General features: G+C 40.3%; 5 protein-coding genes across 5 annotated transcripts; 3 read left to right on the top strand and 2 right to left on the bottom strand.

The window, feature by feature from the left end:
• The first annotated feature begins 68 nt into the window (after positions 1-68).
• IWZ02DRAFT_464640 (rab-GTPase-TBC domain-containing protein) lies at positions 69-2,317 on the top strand. Its single transcript, XM_066768407.1, has 6 exons — positions 69-147; positions 216-231; positions 310-319; positions 370-480; positions 536-1,886; positions 1,937-2,317. Exons 1-6 carry the CDS (start codon positions 124-126, stop codon positions 2,216-2,218), a joined length of 1,794 nt encoding a protein of 597 aa, XP_066617899.1. The 5' UTR covers positions 69-123; the 3' UTR covers positions 2,219-2,317.
• Positions 2,318-3,814, bottom strand: IWZ02DRAFT_464626 (cytidine deaminase-like protein). Its single transcript, XM_066768406.1, has 3 exons — positions 3,741-3,814; positions 3,124-3,475; positions 2,318-3,069 (listed from the first exon to the last, which is right to left on the bottom strand). Exons 1-3 carry the CDS (start codon positions 3,760-3,762, stop codon positions 2,358-2,360), a joined length of 1,086 nt encoding a protein of 361 aa, XP_066617898.1. The 5' UTR covers positions 3,763-3,814; the 3' UTR covers positions 2,318-2,357.
• Positions 3,815-3,913: 99 nt separating this feature from the next.
• IWZ02DRAFT_464624 (uncharacterized protein) lies at positions 3,914-6,833 on the top strand. Its single transcript, XM_066768405.1, has 4 exons — positions 3,914-4,316; positions 4,385-4,493; positions 4,543-5,928; positions 5,980-6,833. Exons 1-4 carry the CDS (start codon positions 4,114-4,116, stop codon positions 6,496-6,498), a joined length of 2,217 nt encoding a protein of 738 aa, XP_066617897.1. The 5' UTR covers positions 3,914-4,113; the 3' UTR covers positions 6,499-6,833.
• On the bottom strand, positions 6,834-8,884 carry IWZ02DRAFT_410207 (uncharacterized protein). Its single transcript, XM_066765710.1, has 3 exons — positions 7,890-8,884; positions 7,634-7,839; positions 6,834-7,570 (listed from the first exon to the last, which is right to left on the bottom strand). Exons 1-3 carry the CDS (start codon positions 8,794-8,796, stop codon positions 7,232-7,234), a joined length of 1,452 nt encoding a protein of 483 aa, XP_066617896.1. The 5' UTR covers positions 8,797-8,884; the 3' UTR covers positions 6,834-7,231.
• Positions 8,885-8,982: 98 nt separating this feature from the next.
• On the top strand, positions 8,983-11,636 carry IWZ02DRAFT_485646 (DNA polymerase epsilon subunit B). The gene is made up of 2 exons (XM_066769229.1): positions 8,983-9,720; positions 9,772-11,636. The coding sequence occupies exons 1-2, from the start codon at positions 9,038-9,040 to the stop codon at positions 11,513-11,515; spliced, it is 2,427 nt and encodes an 808-aa protein (XP_066617895.1). The 5' UTR covers positions 8,983-9,037; the 3' UTR covers positions 11,516-11,636.
• The last annotated feature ends 12,719 nt before the right edge of the window (positions 11,637-24,355 follow it).

Genomic DNA, 24,355 nt, shown 5'->3' with positions numbered 1-24,355 from the left:
GGCCGGTGCCGGGTCGGCCGCAGGGTCCGAGCGCCCTGCGTCCGGTCGAGGTCCCGTCCAGGTCGAGTGTGTCTTGGAGACCGGACGTTATTTGGCCTGTCCTCCATCGCCGACAAAACGACAATGGCCGAGAAAAAGCAGCAGCAGGTATTTATCCCTCGTGCTCCACATCCTTCTAGGCTTGCGCTGCTCTGAGCTGATTCGCTACCCAAAAGGAAATGGTTCAGGTTGGTTCGTAGCCTCAAGCTCTCTCCCCGCCGTCTTCAACGGGGAACCGTCCTGCTAACGCCGTCTCCCTTGGCAATATAGACCGCTCAAGGTATGAGCCTTGAGCCGTTCGTCGGCATGTTTGCTGACCCCCCTATCTAGCTCTGCATCCCCTTTCTGGCGCAACAATTCGGGCGCCTCCAAAAGCCGCGAATCCAAGAAAGTGGTCGGCGCGTCCTACTCTCACACCGACATCCTGAGATTTGACTCGCTGTAAACTCCTTTCCGACTCCCATTCTACCTTTGCGACGCTCATGTTAGCCTCAAGGTCCGTCTCGAGCTCCTCCCGCCCGCGCACCGTGAATTCCAACGAAAGCCCCCCCGCAAGCCGGAGCGGGACCACCGTGACCTCCCCCGGCCGCAAGCCTTTTCCACCGACCTATCTATCAAGTGACCCCAATCCAGACGAGGATGAAGATGAGGACAATCAGGAAATTACGTTTGATGATGACGAAGACGAGTTTGGTTTGCCCAGCATAGCCAGCATGCGGCGAAAGGGCAAACGGAAACCTCTCAACAAAGGCAAGGATCCAGGAGGAACGCACTTGCTTCATGGGTCCATGGATGGAGGGCTGGAATCGACGCAACCGTGGCGATTGGACAGTGGTGACATTGCGGAAGAGCGCAATGGGAGCACGATTCCTCTTTATCCCACGGCCAAACCGTCTGTTGGCAAGATCCTTCGGCCGCAGTACCAAGATATTTTGCGTGACCCAGCCAATGCGCTCCACCTAATCGCACATCCGAATCTCCCTGCCAACTCGCCACAAAAGGAGGTCGAAGCCCATTCCGCACGAATATCCCGAATTAGTAAATTCAAGCGCATACTGCAGTCCAGCAACATTGCAATTACAGAACTCAGATCAACAGCATGGTCGGGCATTCCGGTAGAAGTCCGCGCAATGACCTGGCAGCTCTTGCTTGGATACCTGCCCGCCAACTCGGAACGTCGGGTCGCGACTCTCGAGAGGAAACGCAAGGAATACTCCGAAGCAGTCGACCACCACTTTCCTGGACGCAAAAAGGGCCAAGGAATAGTCAAACCGTCTTCTGTATCGGCCAGCGGAACCCGTGGTCGTGGCGGTGACGGTCCGGGTGGTGACAAAGACGACTGGCGCCAGATCAGCATCGACGTACCACGGACGAACCCGCACTTGGAGCTGTACAGCTATGAGGCGACGCAGAGATCGTTGGAGCATATATTATACATCTGGGCGATTCGGCACCCTGCTAGTGGCTATGTGCAAGGAATCAACGATCTCGTCACGCCATTTTGGCAAGTCTTTCTCGGAGCCTACATCACCGACCCTGACGTGGAGTCAGGCATGGATCCTGGCCAGCTTCCAGACGCCGTCCTCGAAGCCGTTGAAGCAGACAGCTTTTGGTGTTTGACAAAGTTGTTGGATAGCATTCAAGACAATTACATTAATAAGCAACCCGGTATCCAGCGGCAGGTGGCAAGCCTGCGGGACTTGACGACGAGGATCGACAAGACTCTCGCAGATCATTTGGAAAAGGAGGGGATCGAATTCATCCAGTTTAGCTTCCGGTGGATGAATTGTCTTTTGATGCGGGAGATTAGCGTCAAGAACACCATCAGGATGTGGGACACGTACCTGGTAAGCCAAGACCCAAGAGCTCCCAATTTTCCTATTAATCGCGCTTGCAGTCGGAAGAACGCGGCTTTTCCGACTTCCACCTTTACGTCTGCGCCGCATTCCTGGTCAAGTGGAGCGATCAGCTCGTCAAGATGGATTTCCAAGAGATTATGATGTTTCTTCAATCACTTCCCACGCGCAACTGGACTGAAAAAGACATAGAACTGTTACTTAGCGAGGCCTTCATTTGGCAAAGTCTGTTCCGGGGAAGCAGCGCGCATCTCAAGGGCCAAGGATCTCACACAAAAGGTGGCAATGAAGGCAACAGAGTAGGCATGGGCCCAGAGAGATGAGGATTTTATAGAGGGCAGGCAGGATTCACATTCATGGGCGTTGATTTGGGGGCAAGTCATGAGCGCACGGCGTCCATTCCAATAACTTCATAGTACTACTAATTGTAAATATATTGCCGATGCAAGGATAAAGATGAGTTCATGGCTTGGTTTCTAGACTGACCAGATCTGAATTTGCCCCTACTAGCGCTGCCAAGTCGACGAGGCCATCCCGTGGCGGCACAAACTGCCGCAGTTGGACGCCGCCCTCGTAAAAAATGCGCGCCGCCTCCGTGTCCATGCTGTACGCCTGACTATACACAACTTCGGAGATGCCAACCTGAGTGATCTTGATACTGCACGTCAAGCAAGGACATGTATCGCAATACAAAATGGTTCCTTCTTTGATGCGTTCTCGGCCAGCTTCGAGCAGCGCATTCTCCTCAGCATGGAGACACAGGCACGTAGCGAGGCTGGAGCCGCCAGCAGCAGCAGCGTTGCAGCGTGGACAGCCACCGTCGGCACAGTTGCGCATGCCGCGCGGCGTGCCGTTGTAGCCGGTGCTGACTACGCGGCTGTTAATGACGAGCACGCAGCCCACGCGGCGCTTCATGCAGTTGGAGCGCTGCGCCGCCAGCGACGCGAGCGTCATGAAATAGGCGTCCCAGGACGGCCGCAGCCGCGAGGGGTTGGGCAAGTCGAGAGAGCGGAGAGAGACTTGCAGGGCGGAAAGGGAGGGCGTGGCGTTCAGGAGGCGGAGCTGGGCGCGGTGGAGTAGCGAGGAGAGGTGCGTGGGTGCGGCGAAGAGTTGGGCGTCGTTGCGGACGACGAAGTCGGTGAGAGTAGGAGGAGGAAGTTGCGCGGATATACAGCTTGAATCAAATGCTTAGTGATTTTGAAATTCTAAGGGACGTAGTGGTGGCTACCGTGCTTTGAATCTCTCCCACCGCACGCTGACGGGGGCGTCAACGCTGACAAGCAGGAAGAAGGGTCGCCGGAGCAGAGAGTCGACAATACTTTCGTCCCAGATGTCTGTCGTCACCCAGCGCTCTCTCCATCGCTTGGTGACAAATTCGAGCAAGCTGTGGACGTCGGGAAAGAGAGGTTCTTTTGCATCTTCTTCGGCTGTCGTCTCACTTGGTGTTGATTCTGGGACATGTTCGTTTGTGGCAGACTTTTCTACTGGAGGCGTAGGAGAGCTCCTCTCGAGTAGAATGCGCTTGAATCCATGTTCTGAGACCAGATGGTCTGCTATCGAAGACTTGCCAGCGCAGATTCCTCGAAGATGTCAGCAGATTGGGCCTGAGGAAGTTTGATGAGCAACAAAACGCGTACATCACGTAGGTTTTTAGCTTGCTCCAGCAATAAGAGCTCTGAAAAACCGGTATGGAATAAGAAACAAAGAAAAAAAACGCGGTCCTGGGCCCATAACAAAACTGACTGACGTCCGAACTCGACGAAGATGGAAATTGAACGACTTAAGTGGTACATCAATTGGAGAGACTGAAGAGATTGGAGATTGTAGACAGAAGGACACACTTACCACCGCAGATGCCTATCAGCATTTTGTTCAGAGCCTGAAATTTTTCGGGTTTGGAGATACACTGCAAAAGAACAAGTTAGAGTTGCGGTTAGAATCTTAGCCTCAGGCGATGAATCGGCTAAACGTCGGAGACGTGGAATGCACGGATGATCCTTACATCATCTGCCGATTGGCAGACAGCTGATGGTACACTCTCCTCTACATTTGATCCTCTTGACGTGCCGCCGCTGATCTGCTGAGACAAGAAAAGTCGACTGACAGTACCACATGCGCGCTCTCTGACCTCACCCTTTACGGCACCCTCACCCACCGCGCTTTTCGCGCGCTCTCCTCACCGAACCTCACAAACAACCCCGCTTCGAATCCGCGCACAATGGCGAGACCTGTGCAGTATGCGCCTTGGTCTTCAGACATCGAGCTGGCTTTCTACGCCTCGCTGGCATCGATCAAAGTGAACCATGACAAGCTCGACGACAGTTCGCGCAAGGTTTTGGGTCTGTACGAGATCAGGCCTCAGGATACACCAGAGCGCTCTTGCCGCATGCAGATCCTCAGCTCAGCTCTCACCACCGACGTGTGAGTCTTCGTCACGAAGCTTTCTGCACAGTGGATGACTAAACTAACGCTGTCGTCAATCAATGCAGAGTACCGAACGGCTACTTTCGCGCCGAGGGTATCATCCGTAACGTCAACACGAACGAGCAGTTCAAGGCTCTCGATCGCTCCGCCATTCTTGAGCGAGCTGGGCAAACGGTGCGTATTCTTTGATCGCATACCTCGACAACACACTGACCATGCGCAGATTTGGGATGCAATCAATGATGGAACCATCTTCTCATGTCCTTCGCTCCTCGCCTCCTTCACCGTCATCTCGTTTGCGGACATCAAAAAGTACAAGTTCACCTACCATTTTGCCTTCCCCGCAATTCACTCCGATGGGCCCTGGAAACACGTCACAGAACCGTCCAAGCTCACTGGCCCGGAAACCACCGAGCTCGTCGAAGCGGTGCAGACATGGAAGTACCGAATGGACCGAGAGTTGGACTCGCGCCAGCACGGATTCTTTCTCGCGAAGAAGGTGGAGCGCTCGAGCGAGCTTTCGCACGGTGAGGAACATGATGACGAGCACGATGTTCAGACTCCAGGAGCCCAACATGACATCGGATTTGCTTGGGAGATTGGAACTCTGGCCCAGTATGAGCAGGGGTTTTTCAACAATGCAGACTTGAAGGGTCGCTATGTCTGTTTCGCTGACCCATCGACATTCGAGGAAAACCCTGGCTGGATGTTGCGCAACCTCCTCGTCCTCATAAAGCAAAGGTGGAAGCTTGAGAATGTCCAGATACTTTGCTACAGAGATACCCACGCTGGCCGCGACACGCCCCGGAGTCTAGTTCTCAACATTCAGGCTCCTCAGCCCACCGCCAACATCGAAATTGACACCTCGCTGGATCCCACCCCGCATACTCGCCCGCGGTCGCCAAAGATGCCAAAAGTCACCGGCTGGGAACGAAATGATGCAAAGAAGCTCCAAAGCCGCATCGTCGATCTGGCAGCGTACATGGATCCCACGCGACTGGCTGACCAAGCAGTCGACCTGAACCTGAAGCTCATCAAATGGCGCATCGCCCCTTCAATTGATCTCGATGTTGTAAAGAACACCAAGTGCCTCCTGCTTGGTTCCGGAACTCTCGGCTCTTATGTTTCGCGCAATCTGCTTGGATGGGGTGTTCGCAAGGTGACATTTGTCGACAACGCCAAAGTCAGCTTCTCCAATCCTGTGCGCCAGCCTCTTTTCGATTTCAAGGACTGTTTGGCAGGTGGAGCCCCAAAGGCTGAGCGCGCTGCGGAGGCACTCAGGGAGATTTACCCGGGTGTCGATTCGGAAGGACACGTCATGTCGGTTCCCATGGCTGGGCACCCAGTGGTTGACGAGTCTAAGAGTCTTGCCGATTTTGAACGGCTGAAGAAGCTGATCGACGAGCACGACGCCATCTTCCTTCTGATGGACACACGAGAGTCTCGGTGGCTACCCACAGTGATGGGCAAGGCAGCTGGCAAGATTGTTATGAATGCCGCCTTGGGCTTCGACACGTTCGTGGTCATGAGACAAGGCCTGAAGGCCGGTGGACCTGGAGAGGAGGAGATGGGTTGTTACTTTTGCAACGATGTCGTTGCACCAGCCGACGTGAGCCATTCCAACTGTCCCTCTGCGAGCCAATACTAATGTGCGAGACAGTCACTCAAGGATGCCACGCTGGATCAACAGTGTACAGTAACTCGCCCTGGCATCGCAGCAATTGCTTCAGCACTTCTTGTTGAGCTATTAGTGTCTGTTGTCCAGCATCCGCTCCGTGCCCATGCCCCAGCACCACTGAGCTCTTCGGCAAATCCCACTGATGCAGACACGCGCGCATTCGCTGCGCCCTCAAGTCCCGGACCCTCCCCATCGCGTCCATTCAAGCATCCTCTCGGCCTTGTTCCCCATCAAATTCGGGGCTTCCTTTCAAGCTTCTCCAATCTCTGCATCAAAGGTCAGCCTTACGACTGTTGCAGCGCTTGTAGCGACCGCATCATCGACCGGTACAAAGGCGAAGGTTGGGACTTTGTCAAGCGCGCTCTGAACGAAAAAGGATGGGTCGAGGAGGTGAGCGGCTTGGCAGAGGTGCAGAGGCGCGCAGAGGAGCTTGAGAAAGAGGGCATGGTAGAGTGGAGCGACAGCGAAGATGATGGAGAAGGAGAGGGTGAGCTCATTTGAGGGCATTGTTGACGACATTACGACTGCTGGTACGGATATGATGGAATGTGCGCAATGATCGATGAACGATGACCAAGTGCGTTTTCAGTCAGCCGTAACTGATTGGATGTACTCCTTTTCTATTTTTTGTATCGCAAAGGATGGGCGCTGCATGGCGTTTGATTCTGTTTTCATGGCGCGCTGGTGGACGGCCTCACGGTCTGGTCTTTTGCCACTTTCCAATTCCGAGTCTCGAGTTTTAGATTTCTTTTGCGGCGATGTGAAAGACGGCTGTTAGGTAGGATTCAATGGTTATGGTGGTCGTGGATTGAAAATGGAACAGTTTCATGGAAATCACATCAAAATTGCAGACGACCTGTGCCTTTTCGCTTGTGGCGAGGGACCTCGTCGTATTGAGAGCAACACCGTGCCCACAGACTGAACCAGATGACTGGAGCGCGCAAGAGATACCTCCCATGTCCTTTCCCTTGCTTTGTCCAGTACACCACGCCTTGCCTTGATTCCGGCATACAGCCTCGACTCAACGTCTTTTGGTGATATCCGACCTCTCCCCGATCGATTCCAAGAACGCCCCATCCAACCAGCAGTCACGAAGTTGGTTGTATCCATGTCCGGAACAGGTAAGAGGAGGGGAAAAGAAACCCATGATGGGCAGAGCACGCCAACCGCCCAGCACACGTACGTAATGCGAAGAAAAGCTCGAAAAACCAAGCTATGGAGGTAACCAGTTCAATCACGACTCGTCCACCTTGGCCTTCTTCGCCTCATCTGCGGCCGCATCCTCCATCTCCGCGTCATCATTCTTCCTCTTTGACCCAGTTGACGTGGCAGCATCCATCTTCGCAGTTTTGTTATCGCCATTGGCCGCATCTGCAGCAGGCTTCTTGCGCTTGATGAGACCAGAAATGTCGCTGGCACCCTTGAGCTTGCCCTCGAGCTCCTTTCGCTCCTGCTCCGAGGGCTGGCCGAGCAACTCGCTCAGCACGCCGGCGATGGGGTTGCTGGCGTCGGGGGCGCCAGCTGGATTGCTAGGGGCGCTGAGAGAGATGGCAGGTGCACGGAGTTCGGCAAGCTGGTCGTGTGTTAGTTGCTTTTGTTCTCGTCTGCAGCGAGCTCGGGCGCAAGGAGTACTTACGCGGTCTTCCATGTCTGTGACCATTTCCTTGACGTCGAGCATGCGTTGGCGCAGGTCAGTGGCCTTTTCAGGCTCGGCACTGGGCAGCTCAGCTTCAGTATTGGTGATGCGCAACTTGCAGGAGGCGATGGCTTTTTCCATTTCGGCTGCGGCATCGGCGCGCATGTCTTCGTCGACCTTGGCGTCTTTGGGATTCACCTTTCCGCCTGTATAAGAGTTAGCTCTGCGCTCTGGAACGGTCAAAGGATAGACTTACCATTGGCTTCGGCCTGCGCCTGCGCCTTGCGGACCTCCGTCATGGAGCCGAAGTCGAGAGCCAGCGAGAGGAAATAGTGGCCTTCGGCAATGACGCTCGAATCTTCCAGGTAGAGCTTCTGCTTGATGTCTAGCGCGGCGCGGAAGTCGCTGACTGCCTCGACAAAGTTCTCGTTCTCCAGGCCAATCTCGGCCTGCAAGTGGCGCGTCTCTGCCAGCTTCTCGAGGACCTTGCGTTCCTCAGAATCAAACTCTTTCGCCGGTGCCTTACCCTTGCCCTTGTCGCCCGTTTTGTCTCTTGCGCTGGACTGCAGGGCCTCGAGTTGCTTCTCCAGCAGACAACGCGCGACGTCGAGGATCTCGTAGGCGTTGGAGAAGTCGTCTTCTTCTTCAAGCGCTTCGGCCTCGGCTTCTTCCTCTTCTTCGTCTGATTCTGTGTCCCAGTTCTCGTCGCCGGTGATTTGAAAAAATGGCTTGCTCTCCACCGTCTGGTCCGTGGTGTCTGCTTTGCCGTCCTTCTCTTCGACAACGGCCTCTACGACCTCTTCTGCCAACTTCAGCTCCCCGCTCGGAAGCTTCTCTTCAATTTTGGTGTTCCCATCGCCATTCTTCTGCTGCTTCTTGGGCTTCTTCGCAGGCTTTTCCTCGCCCGCAACTCTACTGCCGAGGACGTCGCTCTTGGCGACCGCGACTTTGTAAAGGCATCGACCGTAGCGGAAGTACAGCTCAGCATTCTCGGGCGCCATTTCACCGTTCAGGTGGACTTGGACTTCGGTGGCTTTGGAGTATATGTCGGCGGCCTCGTCGTAGTTCTTAAGGCTGTACTGCAGCTCGGCGGCGGCGAGGAGCTCGGAGAGCTTGTCCTGCGAGTAGTCGGACTCGTCGCGGACGGTTCCGAGGGTCGCCATTGTGTCGCGATTACGTCGGGATGAGATGAAAACGGTTTGGTGACCAGTAAGCCGAGGTTTGGTGGTGAGTTGTTGTGTTGCGCGGTGGTGGAGTAGAGCTGCGACGCGGCGTCGAGGAAACTTGAGCCGAAACGAAACGCGCGCGCTTTGAATCGCGACGCGTCTTCCCAGCCCGCCTTGATCAACGACACCACTGCACCTCTCCACCACGACGCATGCGCAGCAGCTTTGTTCCAGAAAAATGGCTTTTATGAACCGCAAATTTTGTGACTCCAAGCTCAACACCGCCCCGGATCTCATACCCTCGTCGTCACCCGCGTTTGCAACTCCGCCAACCAACCCAGCCCGCCCTCTGCGCACTGCGCCTGTCCCTGCGCCGCCTTCTTTGAAGCCTACTGTCCTCCCAATAGTCCTCCCGCCGGCTTCTCTGAGATCATTGGCTTTCAGAACGTTTACGAAGAAACACAATCTTACCATATCGTCATCTGCGCTCGCGGCACTGGCGACGTTTGTTGGACGACATTGCGGCTCGGGATGGAGAGAAGAAGGGCTGGCAGAAAAGGTTTTGGAAGAGGTAGCGCGAGCATGGAAAAAGGGCAGTGGTAGTGTCATCGTTCAAGGAGAAGATACCCTGCTCAAGACCATTCTCAAGACGCTGGAAGGATGCATGGTTGGCGGGCGTGTCGTGCAAGGGAAAACGCCGACGCTGTCGAGAGACAGCAGCTTCAAATTCGGGGCCAACGGTGTAGACCCTGGAGCAGTGTCAGCCTTGGAAAAGCAAGACAGCTTTGGAATGAGTGGTCTGAGTGTGGGCGAAGAAGACGAGGAGGACGAGAGCCGAGATCCGCGCGATTGGGTCAAAGTTGTTGGTGCCTATGAACAACCCAAAATGGTCTACAATGTCATGAAGAAGCATTTTGACAGGTACGACATCTCGATCTTGTTGGGAGCACCGAACTATGCTGAATATCTCAGATCAACCGCGAAACTTTCACTATTTCCACAACCTTCCACGAAGACAGAGCTTTTCCGCCAACGATATCAAATCATCCATCAGCGCCTTTTGCGAAACGAGTCTTTTGCGACTCCTTCATTTGCCGGTAATCGCACATCATCAATTCATCGCACCAACATGGGTTCAGCATCTGCGACGAACAAAATTACTCCCATCTCCAACCTGCTCGGCCGACACGGCACTGATCACCTCCTCCTGGGATTGCTAACCGTCTCGCCGACCGGAACTTTGGCTCTCTCGGATCTTACTGGCAGCATTGCCTTGGATGTCACCCACGCGCGCCCCATCCCTGATGATGGGGCCTGGTACTCCCCTGGCATGATTGTTCTTGTCGACGGCACGTATGAGGAGGACTACAGCAACCCTCACGCTGGATCTGTCAATGCGCTAGGTTCAACTGGCGGTATCGGGGGTACGATTGGAGGAAAGTTCATTGGATTCTCAATGGGCCATCCCCCACCTGAGAAGCGCTCTCTTACACTCGGCACTCCCGACAGCCATGTCCCTGATGCCGCTGCTAGCGCCTCGATGGGGCCTGCATTTGGTTGGACTGACTTTCTCGGCATGGGCTCTGAACGTGCGACGGGCGCGAAAATGCGAAGGATTCAGACACGCCTACTAGGATTCGATTCACCGACGACAAATCATACCAAAGTCGTCATCGCCGCCGATGTCAATCTCGACAACCCTCAAACTTTTACGGCACTTCGCACTCTGCTTTCCACGTATGAAGCCACGCCAATCACGGACTACCCGCTCGCCATGGTCCTTATTGGAAACTTTGTCTCAACCGCAGCCATGGCAGGCGTGCCAGGCCATGGCAGCATAGAGTACAAGGAGCACTTCAACGCGTTGGCCTCTGTACTATCAGACTATCCACAGCTGATTGCTCGGACCACCCTGGTATTCGTCCCCGGTGACAATGACGCCTGGCCCAGCTCATTCTCGTCTGGAGCGGCCTGTCCCTTGCCGAGGAAAAACGTCCCGGACATCTTCACGACCCGCATCAAGCGTGTAGTACAGGAAGCAAACAGAGAAATCGGCGTCTCAGAAAAGCGAAAGGAAGGCGAAGTCATTTGGACTAGCAATCCAAGCCGCCTCACATGGTTCGGCGTGCAAGGAGAAATGGTTCTCTTCCGCGATGACGTGATAAGCCGTCTAAGACGCAGTGCAATTCGCTTCAAGAAGCATGAGGAAGAAGAGGACGACGAGGATGAGGACATGGATATCGAGGAAGAAGCTCTGCGACGCCGCAAGAGCCGCGAGGCCACTGTTGCTTCTGTGCTGCCCGAAGACGACGCTGCACCTGCCGACTCGATGGATGTGGATCGGCGCCAGGATGGGATGCCACAGCTCGCCCACCGTCCAAAAACACAGCAGCAACCACCTCCTGCGTCGTCTCTTGATTCCGACACCGTTCTTGCCCGTGCCCTGACGCGCACAATCATCTCACAGTCACATCTTTCGCCTTTCCCACTGCACGTGCGGCCAGTCCACTGGGATTTTGCCCACAGTCTAGGAATCTACCCTCTGCCCACTGCACTCGTGCTGGCCGATAAGGACGCCCCTAGTTTTGCCTTGAAATACATGGGCTGTGTAGTAATGAATCCGGGGACCATTGCTAATGGAAGAAAAGGCGAGCAGTGTCGATGGGTTGAGTACTGTGTTCGGGAGGGTAAGGGTACTATTAAGGTCGTCGACTAGATCTAGCCTCCCCTTTTCTTAATACTAAGAGACATTTCTTAGAAGCTAAGTTACTATTAGTTTACTCTAGTATTAGTCTTCTATAGTATTCTTAGTAATAGTAATAAGGTACCTTAGTAAATAAGTATTTTAATAATATAATATATATACTTAGGATATATTACTAATAAGAAAAGAGAAGGACTATTTAGTCCTTATTAGTAAATATATAGACTTAATTATCTACTTCTATACTATTTCTAAGTAATAAGTATAAGATTTAGTACTATAGGAAGTTAAATTAAGTAATAATAATAATATATTTAGAGTAGATATTAGATAAAACCTTAGTTTTTAAGGTTTTATCTATAAGAGCTTTTTATATATTCTTACTTATATATATAGCCCTATTTAGGTTCTAGTTAGTAGCTACTAGGCTCTATCTTAGTTCTTAATCTCTAGTAGAGTTAGTAGGTATTAGTATTATACTACTCTCCTCTTTAAAAAGAGCTATTCTTAGTCTATTATTTCTAGAACTACTACCCTAGAGGTAGCTAGGCTAATTATTAGAGGCCTAAGAATAAGTCTAGACTACTCTAGACCCTTCTAGACCTCTTCTATTACTAAGAACTTATTTCTATAGGTATTATAATAGCTATTAGATACTAGTAATATAAGTATATATTAGATACTAGTAATATAAGTATATTATAACTATACCCTTACGCGATTACTTAATAAGCCGAAGCTAATTATAACTAAGCTATATAAACTAGCTAAGCTATATTAGCTAGTAGTATTAATAGATAATAAATACTACTAAGGATATATAGCCTACTTAATAGCTAATAAAACTTCGTATAGTAATAAGAAGATTAATTTCTTATCTATTTTAATAACGTAACTAAAGTAGTAATTTACGTAGTAAAGAGAGAGTTTAGTTCTTATTTTACTTCTTATATAAATATATATAGAAGATAGAAGAGTATATAGTATCTTCTATATTTATAATAATTAAGAAGACTTTACTTAACTTTATCTTTTAACTACTTAACTTTAATTAAGTTCTTTTTAATTTTATATATATCTAACTAAGTAGATAGCCTCTAGGTAAAAGCCTATATATTAGCCGCTTAATAATTTATAATAGATATAGAAGATTATTCTAGGTATTATTCCTATCCTACTTTTTTATTACCTAAGGGAGGTATTAGAATACCTAAACTAGATATACTATATATATAGCCTAAGCCTTATATATAACTATCTATTATTTAAGAAGGAAATTTAAGTTATCTTAGTAAGGCGTATTAGTATTATCTAAGGACTAAAGAGTATTAAGTATATATTAACTATAGAAGTCTTTATAAGGCTATAGTATAGCGTATAAATATTAAGGAGGCGTCCTCTCTATACCTACTTATAAGAAAGTAGAAGACTATTCTATATATAGATAGTATAGCTAAGAATTAAGCCTACATAACTAGTACTTAAGAGGAGTCTAGTAGTTAATAATAAATACCCTCGTATAGAGGTACTAAATTACCTTATAAATTAGAGGAAGAAAGAGAATAGATACTCCCCTTCTTATTATAATCTTTTTACTCCCTATTACTAGTTAAGCTTAATATATAAGTATAAGAGAAAGGTCTTTTTTACGCGATATAATTTTAGGTTAAAGAAGCTTTTAGGGATATTCTACTAGAAGAAGGTAATAACTATTAATCTAAGATTACTCCTCTTATAAAGGAATAAACCTAGGATATTACTATTTATATAAAGATATAAATTAAGACTCTTAAATAAGTTATTCTTAACTTAGTAGAAAGGATTTTAAGTTATTAAACTTTATTACGCGAAGATACTATTAAGTTAATAAGTTTATAGTATTTAGAAGAGAATAGATCCTAGAAGAAGAAGAAATATATACTAAGAGTACCTAACCTACCTAAATTAATAAACGGCTAAAACCCTATATATAAGTATTAGTAGCTCCTTATAAATAATAAAATCCGTAGTAATAAGGACTACTTTAAAAGAGGTACTACTATAGATACTAAGGAAGCTATTATAAGTTATATCCTCTCTAGGATATAGAGTAAGGTAGTATAGTATTTAGTACTATTTCTTTATACCTATATAAAGATAGATAATCTAGTCCTTAATACTAACTTATATTACTAGCTTAAGTAAGTATTTAAGAATCTATACTAGTAAAAGGATATAAAGAAGAAGCTAAAGGACCTTTATTATAAAATTTCTATAGATCTTTAGAAGTTCTAGTTAGAGTTTATATATCTAGCTTTAGAAGCTAACCTTCTATATAAATAATAGAAAGAGGATTTTTACTCTTTATTAGATTCCCTACTATAAACTTATTTAGTAGGAATTAAATAAGATAACTCTATTTTATTTAAAGAATACCTTTAAAAGACGTATCCTATTATATAAAGTATAATTAAGTACTAAAATAGTCGAAATATATCTTTATTATTCTAGGAAGACTATATAAAGAAATAATAATAGAAATAAGTAGGTAAATCTACTCTTTTAATAGGTAGAAGTTTAAGAGAATAGCCTTTTTTAAGGTTATTATAGAGATCTACTTCTTACGTAATAACGGAAAATCTAATATATAAAGGAAAAGCGGAACTCTAAGACGATATTAGACCCTACTATTAATATAGAAAGTTTAGATACCTTAACTAATAGTACCTAGAAACTAAAGTAAAGATAGTTAATACTATAATAGAAGAAGAAGGAGAAGAGTATATAATATTAGAACTATACTCTTCTTTATTAAAAAATAATAAGTCTTAGGGGAAGTCTCCTCCCTAAGATATAAGCTTAGAGCTCTATAAATTACTAGTTTATAGGCGAACGTTTATAACCTTATTAGAGGATACCTATTTACTATATAAACTATAATTATAGCTAGTAGTTATACTATACCTATTTATGCCCTAGTTAATACTAGTATAAATAGATCTAGCTTTATCTATCCTTAACTCCTTCTATAACTTAAGGAATTAGGGATTAAGAAAAGAAAGATTACTAGTAGGAACCTTAAAGTCTCTAGGTTTAACTAACATATAAATAAGTAACTTAATTTCGTTTATTAATTATAATTCCGTTTCTAATATTAACTAGTTATAATATACGCCTTTATACTAGATATTAGGCGCTATAATATTATTCTAGGCTACTAGTTCCTTATATATTATTATATTCTTCTAGATTACCGTAACTAATAACTTATTTAGTTAGATCCTCTAGACTAAATTTTTTTTTTAAATCTTTTAAACGTTCTAAAATTATCTATATAAAGTAAAGTTTTATAGATAAACTAATTAATTTCTCTAATATATATCTCTAATAATATTAAAGTTAATAATTAAGAAACCTTTTTTACTTCTCTTATAGAAATTAACCTATCTATAAAAATACTAATAGAAGTAGTAGATCTTTATTCTATTATACTAGACGATATTAATAAAGCTAATAAAGATAAAGCTTTTAATAAATACCTTAATAATCGTTTATCCTCTAAGTATAAGAACTACTACGACGTCTTTTTAAAATAAGAGTCTAACTAGCTACTACCTTCTTATATAGGAGTTAATTATTAAATTTCTCTTATATATAAGGATTCTCCGCGCCTACTAATAAGTTCCCTCTATAGAATATCTCTAGAATAGCTTACTATAGTAAAGGAATACGTCTAAGAGAATTTAAAGAAAGAATTTATTACTAAGAGTTATATACCCTACGCCTCTCTAGTATTAGTAGTAAAAAAACCCGGAGGTGGTTAGTAAATTTATATTAACTACTAATAGTTAAACGATTAGATAAAGAAGAACTTATATCCTTTACCTCTTATCTTAGAACTCTTATAGAGAGTAGGTAAAGGAAAGATCTATACTAAACTAGATATTTAATAAGCTTTCTATTAAATCCGACTTTAAGAATAGTCTAAAGAATATACTACCTTCTATATAAGATACGGACTATTTAAATACTACGTTTTACCTTTTAGACTAAGTAATAGGCCTACTACTTTTTAACGTTTTATTAACTAAGTTCTCTTTAACTATTTAGATAATTTCGTTATTACTTTTATAGATAATATTCTTATTATTTCTAAAAACCCGTATAATTATACTTAATACGTTATTAAAGTTCTTTAATAATTATAAAAAGTAGAACTATAAGCTAATATAAAAAAGAGTAAGTTTTTAACTACTTATACGAAATTCTTAGGATATATTATCTCTACTAAGGGTATATTAATAGACCCGTAAAAAATTAAACCTATTTATACCTAGTAATTACCTATAACCCTCTAATCTCTTTAGTCTTTCTTAGAATTCTATAACTTCTATTAGAGATTTCTTTCTAACTACGGATAAATTAGCTAGCTACTAGAAAAACTATATTTAAAAGTAAAGTAGTAATAACTTAGACTAGTTAAGGAAGAATCTTTTAGAAATCTTAGGAAACTAATATATAGTAAATTACTACTTATAAACTATAATCTAACTTTAGATACTTATATAGAAATAGACGTAAGTAATAGAGTAGTTATAGGAGTTCTATTATAATATTAAGATAATTACGAATAGAAACTAGTATCCTTTTATTCTAAGGTAATATTAGACGCTAAACTCTACTATAGAATACCTAATAAAGAACTCCTAGCTATTATATAAGGACTAGAGGAATAGAGATCTATACTTATAGGCCTTTATAAACCTTTTCTTATAATTACGGACTATTAAGTATTAGAATACTTTACTTCTAAGCGCTAATTATCCGTATAATAAGTAAGATAGGCTAAGTAACTTACTAAGTACTAAGTCTAGTTTACCTACTAACTAGGAAAGGAAAATATTATTATAGATATTCTTATAAGAAAGTAAGAGTAACTTAAGACTTAAAAAGAGAAAGTAAGGGCTATATAAGAGTAGTATCTTATTCCTACTTCCTAGGTAGTCCTACTTATAATAATAGAGCCGGAAGTTTCTCTACTAATAATTTTCCTTAATAAACTCCTCTATATAAATAGAGAAAACCTAGATCTTAAACTATAGAGAGAAATAGCCTATCTTTAACTAGAAAACGAATTATATTAGAAGCTATAGAATAGATTACTTCTTTACTATAGTATATTAGTTATTCCTAACTAGGATAACCTTTATATAAGAATAATTAAAGTAATATATACTACTTACGTTACTACCTATCCTAGAATTAATAAAATATAAAAGCTATTATAGTAATACTATTACTAGCCTAGCTAGACTTATATAATTAAGAGATATAGCCGAAACTACTATATTTACTACTAGAACTATAAATTTACTAATAAGATACCTAGTCTTCTATATCCTCTAATAATTCCTAACTATCCCTAGTAATACCTAGCTATAGATTTTAAAGAGATACTATAAGACTAAAAGGGATTTAATTATATCCTTATTATTATAGACTAGTTATCCTAAAGAACCTTTAGTTTACCTTATATAAAGAAAATTAACGCTAAAGGAGTATCTTAACTTTTTTATAATTATATCTACTAAATTTTCGGAAATCCTAAAAGTATACTATTAGATTAAGGTCCTTAGTTTATTTTAGCCTTTACGTAGGAGCTATATAAGTTAACTAGTATTAAATAATACTTTAATTTAGCCTATTACTCTTAGATAAATAGAATTACTAAGATAGTAAATTAGGTCCTTATATACTAACTACGACCCTTTATTAATTACTACTAAAACGACTAGTCTAATCTTCTACTATTAATAGACTTAGCTTAGGCTACCCTCCTATATAAGGCTATAGGTCTTATACTAGTAGAAGTAGACCTTAGCTTTATACTACGTATATATTATAACTAGACTACTTATATAATAATAACTACTTTATGTAAAGGTAGAATATAGTCTATAGCTTAGTCTCTCTAAAAAAGAAGATAAGAGGCCTATAAGTACGCCTATAAATTAATTTACTAATTATAAGAAAAGAACTACTAATAAGCTAATAAATACTATTATATACCTAACTTTAATATTAGAGACTTTATTTATATTAAGAAGACTAGCTAGATAATAGACCGGCTAAATCTAAAATTAGACGCTCCTAACGTAGAACTATTTAAGATTACTAGAATAAAAGAATATTCGTATAAATTAGATCTTCTAAAAAGTATAAAGGTTATAAACCTTTTCTATACTAATTACCTACGTAAAGTAGCTATAGACCTATTACTATAATAGAGATATACTAAGCTAGAACCTAAGGTTATTAATAACTAGTAAGAATAGAAAGTTAACTTTATCTATATAAGTAAGATTACTTATAGAATTTTAAGGTATTAGGTCTAATAGATAGGATATAATTAAGATAATAAGTAGTATATAGTAAGTTCTTTTATTAGGGCCTTCTAAAAAGTAGAGGACTTCTATACTACTAATCCTTCTACTCCTAGACTACTAAAGAACCTAGAAAAATAGAAAAGAGGCTTCCTCTAATAAAAATTATAGGAAGAAATACTATCTAATAACTAGCCTACCTATACTCTAGTAAAGAGAATCCTTTAACGCTATAGTAAATAACCCTTATCTATATAAACTAATTTATTCTTATCTATCCTATTTTCCTATTTTAATTTTATTCCTTATCTTTTATACTCTTACTCCTCTTCCTTCTCTTTAGTAGAAACTAGAGCTAACTTCTTAAGTTTAGGCCTTACTATACTTTTAATAGAGTCCTAGAGAAAGTTATTAACCTAGTTATCTATTATATAGTAAAGAGTAAGGTACTCTCTAGGCTATATCTTATCCTTATATCTTTTACGTTAATTAGGAGGATAAGTACTAGTAAGGTCGCTTATAGTATAGTTAAGGTTACTAGTACCCTAGATATAGTTTACGTATTAACCCTATAAGAAACCTAGTAACTTATAGTAACTATAGAAGACGTAAGTAGAGAGATTATTCTAGTACTTAGTATAACTAGTAGCCTAATTAATACCTATATATTAGATTAAATAAGTATTACGTAAAGAACTATAAGATTCTATAGATATAATATTAAAATAATCCTTAGAAACTAGGACGATAGTATAATAAGCTAAGTTACTAAGGCCTAATATATATATTATATATTAGCTAGTTTTATTACTACTAAGGGATTTCTATAATAAGTTAGCTATTATATAAGGATAAGTAAGTAGTAATATATACCTTAGCGAGTTTTTTAAAGGCCTTATATAGGATAAAGACTATAATCTTATTAGAAGTATCTACCTCTAAGTCCTAATCTAAAGGTTCTACTAGTAATTCTATAGGTAAAGTAGCTAGATGAATAATACTACTATTATTACTTTTATATAAAGGTATACTTAGTAGTATACTAACGTAATAGCTACTAGAACGCGTATATAAAGGTAAAGTAGGTAAATTAGCTTATATAACGTTCGCGTAAGAATTTATAGGTAGAATAGTAACGTATACTAGCTCTTAGGAGCTAGATACTATACCTAGACTAGTTAGCTTTACTTTACCTTTTTAAAACTCTAGATATATAAACGATTAGCTAATTATATATAACGTCTTATATAATAGTCCTAAGTTACCTTAGTATCCTCTTAAGGTATTATATTACCTTTAGGGCGCTTAGAGCGATAAAGTTAATTAGATACTATTACGTAATAATTAGTTAAGCGTTTTTAGACCTACTAGAAATAGGAGGACTTACTATTATTACTAGAGTTATTACTAGAGCTAGTTACTTAAGTAAGGGATAGGCTAAGAGTAATAGGAAGATATAATAATAGAAGTAAGATCTATTATTATTATTAAGGTAGTAGTAAAGAAGGTTAGTTAAACTATAAACCTAATAATAAGATATACCTAGTAGTTCTATACTTTACGCCCTTACTAAAATAGTACTAGTTAGTTATCTATATAAGTATCTAATAAGCTAACTTAGGCTTCCTATTAGGAGGGGGAATATTATAATAGCTATTAGATACTAGATACTAGTAATATAAGTATATTATAAGTACGCCCTTACGCGATTACTTAATAAGCTAAAGCTAATTATAACTAAGCTATATAAACTAGCTAAGCTATATAAGCTAGTAGTACTAATAGATAATAAATACTCCTAAGGATATATAGCCTACTTAATAGCTAACGAAACTTTATATAGTAATAAGAAGATTAATTTCTTATCTATTTTAATAACGTAACTAAAGTAGTAATTCGCGTAGTAAAGAGAGAGTTTAGTTCTTATTTTACTTCTTATATAAATATATATAGAAGATAGAAGAGTATATAGTATCTTCTATATTTATAATAATTAAGAAGACTTTACTTAACTTTATCTTTTAACTACTTAACTTTAATTAAGTTCTTTTTAATTTTATATACGTCTAACTAAGTAGATAGACTCTAGGTAAAAGCCTATATATTAGCTACTTAACGATTTATAATAATAGGTTCTTTTAGATTCTAGCCCTTATTCTAGATTATCTTATTACTAAGGCCTAGAATCTTCTAGTCTAGATTAATTAGAAATCGTCTTCTATTAATAGAAGAACCTATTACTAATTACCTAGAGATAGAACTCTCTAGAATCTATAGGTTCTTCTATATAAATACTCTTAGATAGTCTACTAGTTAGTCCTTTAAGGAAGTTCTCTTATAGTAAAGAATCTACTATATTCTCTACTATAAACTATCTACTATATAGTATATAATAAAGATATTACTTATCTTTAGATAGTAACTAGATAATATTAGGATTTAATAGACTAGTAGTTAATTAGTAGTCTAGCTACTAATTCTATAATTATATATAGAGCGCTTCCTACTACTATTAGTACGCCTATTCTATAAGGTAGGCCTACTTATCTAGGAGTAACCTCTACTACTACTATAGTATAAGATTTAGTACTATAGGGAGTTAAATTAAGTATAAATAATAATAATATTATAATACTATAGACTCTAGATCTATAGATAGATTAAGTTAGGACCTAGTAGACCCTAACTAGGACCTAAAGAGGGCTATTATTAGAGGCCTAAGAATAAGTCTAGACTATTCTAGACTCTTCTAGACCTCTTCTATTACTAAGAACTTATTTCTACGGGTTCTTTTAGATTCTAGCCCTTATTCTAGATTATCTTATTACTAAGGCCTAGAATCTTCTAGTCTAGATTAATTAGAAATCGTCTTCTATTAATAGAAGAACCTATTACTAATTACCTAGAGATAGAACTCTCTAGAATCTATAGGTTCTTCTATATAAATACCCTTAGGTAGCCTACTAGTTAGTCCTTTAAGGAAGTTCTCTTATAGTAAAGAATCTACTATATTCTCTACTATAAACTATCTACTATACGGTATATAATAAAGATATTACTTATCTTTATAGAATACTACTAATAGGTTATAAGCCTAGCTAATAGTAATCTATAGATTACTATATAGCTTACCTTATAAGTTATAAGTAGGATTTTACTTCCTTCCCTACTTATAAAAAAGAATATACTATTCTTTCTATACTAGACCGCTCTTATAAGTAAGGCTTAGTAAGACTATCTTAGTAGATAGCTATTAAGCTAAACTTATAAAGAAGTCTAGGGAAAGCCTACTTATTTATATAAGTAAGGTATTTTTTAGGGTAAGGACTAGTATTCTAAGCCCTATCCTTAGGCTCTTAGCCTATCGAATTTTTCCTAGGACTATTAGGCCTATATCTACCTAGGATTTTATTCTAGAACCTTCTAGTAGTCTAGAATAGCCTTATTTACTACCTATTCTTTATCTTTCTCTACCTTTCTCTAGATTTCCTTATATTTCTATTAACTACGTTAATATAAGGTATAGCTACGCGGCCTCTATACTATATTAGGCCTAAGCGTTACCCGTTTATACTAGTTCCTACTAGTATCTTAGCACGAGGAACACTAAAACTTTACGATACTTTAAAACGTTTTCGACCCGTATCGACCCGAATACTTTGCTTAGTAAGTAAAGTAGTATACCGTTTTAAAGAGAAAAACTCGGCGGATAAGGATCTAAAATTAGATTCCTTATATCTCTACTCCCGGCTAAGTTATTAGAGAAAATATTAATACTCTAATAATCTTCCTACTTTCTATTAGGTATATTAGGCCTATTAGCACCTAATAAACTTCGAGACTTCATATACTTATAGTTTCCGCTTAAAACTATAAGTACATAGAGTTTTATACTCTAAAGACCTCTATAAGGTATAAAATCTTTAATATACCTTAAGAAAGAAATATCTTCTACTAGGAAATATAGGAAAAGAATTCCCTAGCATTCCTAAACTTAAAGGCCCTAAGAACTAGGAGTCTTAGCGATCTACTATAAATAATATAGTAATTATAGAAGGGCTAAAAGCCTATCTAGACTCTAAATCTTAACCTAAAGTAGAAGATCCTACCTAGAAGGTTAATAATACTAGAATAAGGACTTTTATTAGGACCTCTATAGATCCTAAACTTTATTCTAGTATTACCTATTATAGAACTATAAGTTCTATAGGAGAAGCCCTTAGAAAAAGATATAAATCTAAGGGACTTTTATAGAAAGTCTTATACTTTATAAGGCTACTAAGCCTTAAAGATACGGGAGATATTAATACCTAGGTAGCTAATCTATTAGATAAGATAACCCTATTATCTTAGACTAAGATAGCCTTAACGGAGAGGTAGAAACTAGGTATATTCTTTAGTAATATATCTAGTAGCTATTCTTTATAGAGCGCCGTAGCCTAGCTAGGGCTAAAAGAAGAGACTACTCTAGACTACCTTATAGAGCGTCTAGTAGAAGAGTCTCGGCGCCGAGAACTAGAAGAAGAAAGTAATACTACCCTTATTACTATAACTAGTAATAAAGGGAAATCTTCTTCTAAAAAGAACGCCTCTACTTATAATAATAAGAGTACTAAGAAGTACTCTTATTATAAAAAGAATAGCTATCTAGAAAAGGACTACTATAAAAGAGCTAGGAATTTAAAGGGTAAAGAAAATAATAGTAGTCCTATAGATTTAGAGGATACTCTATATATTACGGGTTATACCTCTTATTTTACCGTAGGTCCTAGCCTAAATAACTAGATTCTAGATACTAGCGCTATAGCCTATATATCTAGATATAAAGATCTCTTTACTTCTTTAAAAGAAGTAAATTTACCTATAAAACTAGATAAAGGAGAGATCTATACTAAAGGAATAGGTACTATACCTATTACCTTTAAGTATACTAATAGAAGGATAAATCTAACCCTTCTAGACGCTCTCTATATCCCTAATTTATCTATAAATCTTATCTCTATATCTAGGCTATATATATATAGTATATATCTAGATATAAAGAACTTAAGACTTATAGATAAAAGAGAGTAGATATATACTAAAGTTTTACTTTAGAATAACCTATTTATACTACCTAAGGTAGAATCTACTATAAATTACTTATATATAGTAGATTTAAACCTATAGTATAATAGGTTAGGGTATATAAACTTAGAAGCTCTTAGGGTACTACTACCTATTAAGGGTAGTAAAATAGACTATTCTATATACCCTTTAGCTAAATCTAAGCGTACTATATCTACTATACTAGTAGTAGTCTCTAAACCTTATAAGAAGATAGGTCTAGATGTTATAGGACCTATTACTCCTAAGGGAATAGGGGGATATACCTACTATATAGCCTTTATAGACTATTATAGTAGGTTTATATAGGTATTCCCCCTATTTACTAAAGAAGAAGCCTATAATAAGATAGTTTACTATCTTAAACTAATAGAGCTATATAGTAAAGTCTAGTCTTTAAGGCTAGATAATAGCCTAGAATATAGAGGAACTTAGCTAGATTTACTAGCTAAAAATAAAGGAATAACTCTAGAAAAGAGTTCTTCTTATAGCCTAGAGTAAAATGGGCTTATAGAGAGGATATATAGGTTAATAGATACTATTACCTATTACCTTCTCTTAAATTCTAAGGTCCCCCTTACCTTCTAGCTAGAGGCTATTAAAACCGCTACTTATATTCTAAACTAGACCTCTAAGAAGTCCCTAGAGGGTATTTCGCCTCTAGCCTAGCTAAATATAGCTAAGGGCAGGTCTCCTACTATAAATCTCTCTTATATAAAGACTTTTAGAAGTAAAGTCTTTATAAATATCCCTAGAGAAAAGCGTACTATATCCTCTAAGTATTCTCTACGCTCTAGGCCTAGTATATTATTAGGCTTTAAGGGGGAGCATATTTATAGATACTAGGATATAGAAAAATAAGCTATTATACGTACTAGGGATGTTACCTTTAAAGAGGATAAATTTCCTTCTCTCTATACTAAAAGTATAGAAGATAAGAAAGATATAGACTATACTAAGCCTATATTTCCTTCTTCTATAACTAGCCCTCCTAATAGACTAAGATCTAGGTCTATAACTACTATAGATACTAGTAGGGAGGAGCCTAGGAGAAGTAAGCGCCTTAGAGAAAAATCCTCTAAGGAATTAACTACTATAGAGGCTACTATTAATAGCCCTATAGAAGAAGTACCTTATCCTCTTAGAGAGACCTTTAAAGAGGTTAGAATTCCTAGTAGTAGTAGCTATATTACTATAGAAGGCCTAAGTAATATAGAGGAAGATATCTCTTATTACTTACTCTATAGTAATAGGGAACCTACTACTACTAAAGAAGATACCTATAGACGCCTTAACTAAGGTACTTACTAAGGCTCTCTTTACTAAATTCCTCTCTATTACCCTATATAATAAGTTAGGGGGAGTATTAGAGGCCTAAGAATAA

Source organism: Phyllosticta citriasiana (genome assembly GCF_038021145.1).
Source record: "Phyllosticta citriasiana strain CBS 120426 chromosome Unknown IWZ02scaffold_20, whole genome shotgun sequence".
Lineage (NCBI taxonomy): Eukaryota > Fungi > Ascomycota > Dothideomycetes > Botryosphaeriales > Phyllostictaceae > Phyllosticta > Phyllosticta citriasiana.
This window is presented reverse-complemented; position numbering and strand designations above follow the sequence as displayed.